This window comes from Helicoverpa zea, chromosome 7 (genome assembly GCF_022581195.2).
Source record: "Helicoverpa zea isolate HzStark_Cry1AcR chromosome 7, ilHelZeax1.1, whole genome shotgun sequence".
Classification (NCBI taxonomy): domain Eukaryota; kingdom Metazoa; phylum Arthropoda; class Insecta; order Lepidoptera; family Noctuidae; genus Helicoverpa; species Helicoverpa zea.
The window spans coordinates 9,578,803-9,588,506 of NC_061458.1; the positions used below are offsets into that span (position 1 = coordinate 9,578,803).

The window sequence follows — 9,704 nt, forward strand, 5'->3', positions numbered from 1 at the left end:
TGTTATTTGATGTTAATAACATTAATTTGTTTACTTATGTACCTAATTTTGTACTATAAGATTTTCATTTCTGCGCTTATTCGAAGTTTAACTACCGAAAAGAAAATTAAATACAGAATGAATTCCCCATTGAAATAATTCCCTTAATAATTATGTTCTTATTTTAAAGCTTAGTTTTTAAAATGTGTTTCGTATTTGTTTCCTCATGAGTGATTATAAAGAAGCCATCTCATGCGGAAAGGACATTGTTCAATTTTGGCCTAAAAACCGATGTGAATATAAATTATACTATAATTTTCATTTATTTTTATATTGTTTGAAACATATTTTAGTATTCCACGGACACTTCAAATAAATAAATTCCAAATAAAAAGTTGGGTCACAATTATTGATGCCTTATAAAATGTTTCCGTCAGCCAGTGCTGCCAGTTTCGGAAGTTTTCGCGATTTCGGTAAATACGGATCGAATTGAGAACCTCCTTTCCGAAGTCGGTTATTAAAATTAGTTGGTAACGCTTTATTTATTTAAATACCTAAACTGACTAGCTAGAAAAAACTAGTATTCTATATGTTTTAAGCGAAATCGCGAATTTCTAGCTTGGCATTCGAGTAGGATTATAGTTTTCGTAATTGGCAGCACTGGTGTACTTCAGTCAGTTTGCTAGTAGTCAGTTTGATTAGACTATATGTCAATGGTTTGATTTCTTTGCGACTATCGTTTCTTTTGTGATTTTCTATGCGTTTCATGGTTTTATTGTAACAACTTTGGCTTGATTACGGACTCCGATTAGATTGCGACACAACAATGGACTGTTCCCCGTATGGTAAGTGGTCTACGAAAGTGTTTTTCTAATTTTGATAAGAATGTTACTACCTACTTATGTTTTCATAAGCACACAATTTCTCGGATTTCAAATCAATTGCCACAATTGCAAGTTACTTGACATTTACTTGTTTTATTGTATTTATTTATTACAGGTTGACGCTCATGACCTTATATGTACGACGTGTTGGTCTGAAGCAGTCGATCATAATAAGATGCAATGCACTGTTGGACGCAATTGTGTACTTTGTAAGAAGCTCCTACCATCAGGCATTTCTGTTGCAATTGTATCGTTGGGCGTAGAACAGTGGGCTGTTGTGCCCACATAATGACCATTATCTGGTACTTAAGCTGGGCGAGATACCAAAATTCAATTGAACCCCCGGCTCAGTTCTTAGATAATATATTATTGAGAAATATTGATGATTAAAAACCTTTAATTGAATATAAATATTGTTTTTATTGCACATCCTCGAAAACCTCCTGTTAAATTATTTTGTGTGGTAATGACATTTTTAGTATGGTCTGTGCCTTCTTGGTAATAGACCGCGGGTTCGATTCCCGCCTTATGGCATGTAGATAACTGTCTAATATAAAAGTAGTAACAATCATTTAATTAAATAATTCTCCATCGTAATAATATCGATATTTTATGAATTGTGGTGAATGGAACTCTTCCATTTTGGATACTTATGCGTTTTATCACAAATCCAAAGTGGATTCACTATATATTAAGAAACGTAACGTTGAAAGCAAAAGCGTTTAGGTAGTTGTTTTTCATAAAAATTCTAAGCATTTATGAAAACTAGTCACATGCCCCGTCTTCGCACGGTGGCAATGTAAAACCTTGGTGTAAACCTTCCTCTTGACTAGGGCTGCCATCCGTCCGGGTTTCCCCGGATTTGTCCTCGTTTGGAGCCCGTCCGGGGGCCGTCCGGGCGGATTTTGAAGAAGTGTCCGGGGAAAACCCGGACCATTGTGTGAAATTAAAAAAATAATATGAAAATGAGGTCTTGTTTTTTTACTTATTATTTTCGGTCTCGTCCGGGGAAAAAATGCTATTTACGCCAAATGTCCGGGTTTTTTTAATCTATGCCCGGGTTTGGCGAAATTCGAGATGGCAGCCCTACTCTTGACCTACTCTATCTATTAAAAAAAAATCGCACCCAAATCCATTGCGTAGTTTTAAAGATCTAAAGCATTCATAGGGGCAGACAGAAAATGCAACTTTATAAAATGATCATTGTCAAAGAATTATCTTAAACTTGACTAGGTACCTACTATCTCTTTTCCTAGTATCTAGTAGAGTAGTCTTTTCCTGGATCTAGAAGAGAACATATAGAGCTGTACATAGTATTGTTGATATTTTGTATAGTGTAGTTTGATAATACTACTCTGATATTTCACGCAAGCTTGGTTATTTTTTATTTATAACCTCAAAATATTAACATTTTTCGTAATTATTTTAGTTTCCTGAAGTGTCCGTTCGTGAAAACTTATTTCATAGGATTCCATATAATTTTAAGAGTTTATAGAAGTCACTTTCCATTCGAACGGTTCTTAGGCAGAACATGTATGGAGCCGGAACAATGTCCTTTCAGCCTCCACCTTATCACAATTGAGTTCTTTCAGTCGTTTCATTTTACCTAGCTTAAAGGAACGGAACGACCTGTGCCTAAAGAATTGTTTTACTTTGAAATACTAGCAAAACAAGTTTTAAGATTATCAACTTAGCACGGAGTAGAACATTAAATAATATTTAAAAAGTAAAAAGTTAAATATTGTTCGATATTGGTACAGAATAATATTTTAAATCTTTATTTACTAGCAAAAGTGAAATAAAAACCTATTTTTTTTTTAAAACGAAAAATAGTCTGCAAGTGCAGATCTTTTTCGAGAATAATTCGTTTCTACGATATCATGTACCCACCATTATATCACTGTCACTAGTTAAGTTATGAATATTAGAAATTCGTGGCTCAGCTAACATAAATCACAATTTATTATAGAAATATAGTGGAGAATCTACTTGTACAAGTACAAGTGAGCTTTACAAATTTGTATTCGTTACATCGTCTACACCTAATATATATTGTCCCAACTTCAAATTGAGCCCTGCTACAAATATTTGAATTGTAGCAAGTTTCCCCTGTACACTCTAAAGTTTCGCGACAAGTTTCCATTATTGTAGACAATAACTTACCCTTTACTTTGTGTCGCATTTGTATTCCGAATTTAGGTATCGTTCCTTTTGTAATAAGAAGATATACAAGACATTGACTTTGTTTACTCTGTTATTTACTTGCCGTACTATTTCCAATACGGGGGCTGCTTTATCTTTGAATTAGGTTTGTAAACACAATTTTCGTGTGTCACGTTACATGAAGCTCGGGAGATGGGCAGGTACTTCAAACAACTTCGATCAAACAGTTTCACCCTTTAAAGGTCACGGCTGTGTCGTCGCCTATAAATTATGTATAAATCTGTTTAACACGACATCGGGCAAGCCAAGCCTGTCACGTGTGGTTAATGTGCTGATAACCATTAACTTCTGTAACAATGTATTAAAATGATTTTGTATCGTTATTGGGTACGATTCAATGAATTATGTATTTAATAAAGCTTAAATAAAGCTTTGAAATGATACCTCGAAAACGGAAAATTATACCCTGATGTAGACAAAGCTTACTAAATACCACCATATTTTCAGTTTATCATATTGTGTAAACAACCAAACAAAAAAAAATACATAATACACATAAATCACATCTAAAGCATCGCATGCATCGCATTTAAAGGATTTTTTTCTCAAGATCTTACGAACTTGAAACTATTACTTTCAGGAACAATATGTAAGTATGATATACCTACACTGGTAGGTCCCCGCTATCATTCGAATATCTTGACAGTCGTTACCGGTAGTCAGAAGCCAGAAAGTCTAACAACCAGTCGTTTGGTACTTGGACTGGCTGGCATCTGGAGCTCAATAATAAAGTCAGATGTCTTCTTACCAGATGGTCGACGGAGCGCGGTCCGTGCTCCGCGTCGTGCGGCGGCGGCGTGCGCGTGCTGCGGCCGCGGTGCTTGAGAGACCACAAGTGTCCACCTGTCATGTTCGAAGCTTGTAATACCCACAGGTATAGTCTTCATATCTTTGCTAGGATTACTTATATTAAGTACTTCCTAATAATAATAAATTGGAGTAGCTAATTTAATTAATTAAAACAAAGACCTTGCTTAAGGTTAGGACGACCGTATACAGAATAGACCATTGCCGCTTTCTTTCTACATACGTCACTAGGTTAACTACAAAAAAATCCACAGTCAAATAAATTAGCATCTATGTGTATTTAGAAGGTGAAGAAAAGCTTCGCATAGAAATTTCGTCTTCTAAAACATTTCAGAAAATTATCTTCCCTGAGCAGACGTTTTTTAAAGATAAACTTAGAATAAATAATCATATGACATTACAACAAAAACTAATACAACGTAGAAACCATTTCTGAAATTAATTTAAACTAAATACTCTGCTTAAAAAAATGGTTCAAAAGACCTTGCGATAAATGTCTACATTACTCGCTTTTCATACATTACTGAACATTAACACGAAAGTATGATGACGTTGTCGATTAATCCATCGCGCACGATGCAGACTGCACGCCATAGCGTCATAAACTGTACAAATTACAGCTATGATTAATTTCCATAAGTGGAAAAGGGCGCAAGTGGGTATCAATAATTCAAAGATAGTTCAGGCTCAACTAAATTATCTGAAACCATTTTTTATAGCAATTTATTAATCACAGAGGCTCTTAGCAAAGTTTGTTACAATTGGTCAGCCTAACCGTAAAGATTTAAATCAAAAGTTTTATCAAAAACCAGGTTCAAGCTTTTACTTGGTTTCGAAATACTAATAAAGACTACTACAATATTTATTTTTCTATGTTTTCCTCACCTTTCATGAAAAAAGCTTTTTGGTCGTCCACTTGTTACGTTTTCAGGCTTATATTGATACGAAATAAAATCGATCCGTCCCTAACTCAATATTTAATTGTGGCCGTGGCTATCGTCCCGAACCTAAATTAATAACTGTTCACAAATATTCTCCAAAAAGGTCCTTTTGTTAAATATTCATAAATCACAAAATAATCTATTTGCTCTTCTGCAACTTTGTCATTATCTTCAATTTGCTATTTAAATTACGTAGACAGGGGAATAAACTTTTACTTGCCTCTTTCCGGATTACGATTCACCCGGAAAATTGACTCAATGGGCACACGTGCGATTATTTCTAAGCTTTAATTACTGCTAATAAGAATATCTTTGTTTGAAATTAATTTTACCGGATCTAAAAAAAGAATTTCAATTAAGAATAATTTTATAATGTATTTCGGGACCATCTTAGCACATGTCACGTCATGCAACATTAACTTGTGCTTGTGTTAGTCGTCAATCTACATAAGTATATGACCGTCGTAACAAACGTAATGTTTACCACTCTGGGACTAGACAGCATGCATCATCTTTTCCTCAACTCAACCGCCGAAGGTATCTCACGTTGATTTCCAAAAAGGTTGGTAGGAAGCGGCCTACGTCCTGACCTTTGTAACATCATGTAGCATTCATATGGAGACAGAAAGATTGATGACTTCTAAACTTCAAACTAAAATAGTTCACCTAAAGAAGAAACTTAGAAACTCTAATTTTCCTTAGCTGTGAGTTCACGTGGGTCGGCGGCGAGTGGGAGGAGTGCAGCGCCACGTGCGGAGCTGCTGGCGTCCAGGAGCGACAGATCTTTTGCGTACCTCTTAATGTCAGGTAGGTAATAATGTACTAGGATTCAATGCATAGGCTACTTAAAGAAAATAGTTATCCAGGAAGTAGTTTACTTAGTCATAATGGTTCTATTAGCTTGGCTGAAAACTGGAGAATGCGTCATGTGGTAATATTGACTTGACGGAAAATCACTCACCAACATTCAATGTCAGCGCGATGAGAATAAGCTATTCTCTCCAGAGTAGGGGAGGCCTTAGTCCAACAGTGTGAATTGTAGGCTGTAACGTAATGACAACAGAAAACGACGTTACTGACGCTTGCTCAATAATCAAACATGACAAGAAAATTGCCATTTCATCGATAGCATAATATCAAGAAAAATTACATTCTTCTTGTTAAATTCATATTTCTTCTAACTTCTGCAGTACATCATCAAGACGAGATCTAATAAGGAACAGCGTGTCTCCCACATTATGTACTTCAGCAAAGCCGACCTCACGACAGGCCTGCAACCGTTTGCCTTGTCCTGTCTATTGGAAAGAACTGCCCTGGACTCAGGTAACACATTTATACATAGTTCTCTCAAACAAATGTGCCAAGTTGTTACATCAACACTCGTAATATACAGGAATTAATTTTATCCAGTGCGCAAACTTTGTCAACTTATAGTTAAATAAGTTTTATAGATACGTATATTTTTATTTTGTAGTGTTTTAGTACAAAAAAGAAAAGGTATTAATATTGAAAGATGTTTATTTTGTGACCGATAGTAGGGTCACAGTCGTCATAGTATGCACGGCGGCAACGCGAAACCGGTTTACTGACGCGAGCTCCGCTCGGCGCGGGTAAGAATAGTTGGTATCCATATTTTGCTGATTATAGGGCGGACAAAAGAATGAAAAAAACTTTTTACTGATGATGCAGATATGTTCTGTCAACGATTCTGGACCACCAGTTTTTTTTTGCGCACTGCTTAAAATTCATTCCTGTATGTACATGGCATTCAAAACATTCGCACGAGTTACGAGAACACCTAATTAAAACCGACATCAAGTTTCTCTGTAACAAACTACGAGTCGGTGTTTATAATTTGTACGACGACCGACTACAAAGCAAACTACAAACCACTTCGACCATCAAATATTCTCTGTGTACTTGTACGTAAAAGCTCAAAGATTAAAGCTGAACTAATATAGTTCGTCTACCTGTCTCACTGAAAACAGAAATAAAGAAGTCGAACAAATTCCGGATTGTTTGCCCAAATATGTACCATACATGTATGAATGTTGCTACTTATCTACATAAGGCCCGAGCGTAAACATGTAAAGGTCCGTATATAAATGTAAATGGAACCTTCATGAAAAAGTCATGAAGCCATGAGTGGCCTAGTTCATACAGCCTGAGTATATTCTATACAAAGAGGCTTTCAGCCAAAAATTCAGCCAAACGATAATGTAGGGACATGATAGTTTCAGTTTCCGTTGAGCATGTAGATACACAGTATAGTGACCCAGTTAGCTGGAAACCTGGCAATGCATTTTGCAAACCGAGGCGCGATGTGGCTGCAAATTGGCTTGATTTACTAGTTCGCGGAACTGTTTCAACCGCAACTAATTGGCGGTTAGCGATTTGATTACAGAATGTTATTATGAATATTGCGAAGGTCATGTTTGTGATAAAAATATCCTTATAACCTTTGCACAAACATTACGTGGGTTTTGGATTATGAATTTCCTACTTAGCTTTTTATATTTGATTAATATGTTTTACACCGCTTCTACAACATCTTCCAAAGTAATAATCACAAAAAGCTTCGTGTATCCTAAAATCTTTTATTCTTCTTGTTTTTTTTTTTAAGAATCAATTTTAGTAAACTGATCTATACTCCATTCTTCCAGTGTTCAGCCACCTGCGGTCGCGGCATCTCCCGTCGTCCTCTAGAATGTCCGGCATCAGACGAGATGCTCTGCGGTCCGCGACCGCGCGAGCGACACCGGCGCTGCCGCGTGCGCGCGTGCGGGACGCGGCGCGGCGCCTGCCCGCCCGCAGACACCACGCAGTACTGCGAACTGTTTGATACCGACCAACTAGCGAGACATTGTCTAGTTCCTCCCTTTAGGAAGTACTGCTGCAACGCCTGCAGGCTGCTCGAGCGCTCACACATGAGGGGCTTCGGGTAGACTTACATTGCTGCTATGGTCTTTTGGTAGGCGCCATCTTGTAAAAGCTTCATATTTATGTGAAATGAAAATCCCACAATGTCCCCCTTTTCACCAAAAGATCCTTGTAAGACCGTGGGTAATAGACTACTACGCAGTAATGCGAACTGTTCGATACTGACCAGCTGGCCGGGCACTGTCTTGTTCCCCCCTTTAGGAAGTACTGCTGCAACGCCTGCAGGCTTCTCGAGCGCTCACACATGAGGGGCTTTGGGTAGACTTACATTACTATATAGGTCTTTTGGTATACAGATATTAGCGCCGCCATATTGTAATTTTGTATTTGTGAAGAATAAACATGCTCCCCTTTTCACCAAAAGATCCTTGTAAGGCCGTAAGTAATCGACGGCAACTACGCAGTACTGCGAACTCTTCGATACTGACCAGTTAGCGAGGCACTGCCTGGTTCCTCCCTTTAGGAAGTACTGCTGCAATGCTTTCAGGCTGCTGGAGCGCTCACACATGAGGGGCTTCGGGTAGACTTACATTGCTGCATAGGTCTTTTGGTATGCGCCATCTAGTAAAAGCTTCATATTTTTGAGGACAAAAAATGCTCCCCTTTCACTGTCATTCAAGTCCAAAAGACCCTCGTAAGAGTGGGTAAAGGTTTTAGGCTGACCAGCTGGCTAGGCATTGCGTTTTGCCACCCCTTTAAGAAGCAAGGCTGCTGGAACAAAATCTTTTATCAGCTTTGGTTAGAACTATATACTCGGGGAATAGATCGACAGCATCTATGTGGTCCTACAAACTGTTTGATACTTCTTCTGCCCCCCTTTAGGGAGTACTGCTGCAACGCCTGCAGGCTGCTGGAGCGATCACATATGAGGGGCTTCGGGTAGACTCTAAAAAATATTTTGAAAAATAAAACCTCCATGATGCTCCCCTTTCACTGTCGTTCAAGTGCAAAAGATCCTCGTAAGGGTGCTGAACCACACACTTATAGAGGCTTCGGGCAGAACCATATACTTGGGGAATTGATTAACACCACATTTGTGGTCCTACAAACTGTTTGATACTTCTTCTGCCCCCCTTTAGGAAGTACTGCTGCAATCCTGCAGGCTCTTTTATTCTTGAGTGGTAGACCGACACCACACTTTGTCTTATTCCCCCTTTAGGGGAAAATTACTCCTTCATAGAATATTATAACGCATTGTTGAACCATAGGGGTACTGCCATATAGTAGGGCGACACCCTCTAGAATCAAGCGTGTAGATATCATGATACATGTTGTTCGAATGGAGATTCCGTGTCAATGTAACCAGTATTTTGTACGTTGTTTTTCATATTTATAAGCAACTAGAATTAAGGAATACACCTAATATCTAATAATAATGCGCAACGAAGTGCCATAATGTATTGTACACTACTTCACGTAATAAATGTGCTATTCTTATATATTGAGTTGTTTCTTTTACCTCCTTTCATTTTTATATACTTAAAGCAATATATATATATATACCTATCTACCACCATATAAATATCTACTCCAAGCAAATTTTTCGCTGACTTCACGAAAAACATTAATTAATATCTTAATTAGTAAATGCATTTCGGAAATAGGTCACCTCCCTGAACAACCAGGTTATGTAAACAGCGGGCTCGTGAAACAAATATCCCGTTAGTGCAATCTTTAATTGTTTTTATTTCGTTCGATATCGCCCACAAGCTTCATTTCATTAATAACAGCGACTAATATTAAAAGTTGTAAATGTCTTGGTGATTATATTCATAGCCTCCATAAGAAAAAACGGTTTTATATCCACCCCTATGTAACTATTTATGTTTCTGAATATCAGAACAAAAAAAGTTTTTTTTAGCAATTTTTAAGCCTTGCCCTATTTTAGGGGAGAAATTTCAAATTTCATTACAGAACCACCATTTCCACT

General features: G+C 37.4%; 1 protein-coding gene across 1 annotated transcript in view; it reads left to right on the plus strand.

Annotated features, from left to right (window-relative positions):
• LOC124631767 (A disintegrin and metalloproteinase with thrombospondin motifs 3-like) overlaps positions 1 to 9,215 on the plus strand; it is a 42,893-nt gene extending 33,678 nt beyond the window's left edge. The window contains exons 14-17 of the mRNA XM_047166360.1: positions 3,838 to 3,960; positions 5,537 to 5,641; positions 6,025 to 6,157; positions 7,498 to 9,215. Coding sequence (XP_047022316.1) covers positions 3,838 to 3,960; positions 5,537 to 5,641; positions 6,025 to 6,157; positions 7,498 to 7,779 — 643 coding nt within the window. The 3' untranslated portion in view covers positions 7,780 to 9,215. The remainder of the gene's footprint in view (positions 1 to 3,837; positions 3,961 to 5,536; positions 5,642 to 6,024; positions 6,158 to 7,497) is intronic.
• The last annotated feature ends 489 nt before the right edge of the window (positions 9,216 to 9,704 follow it).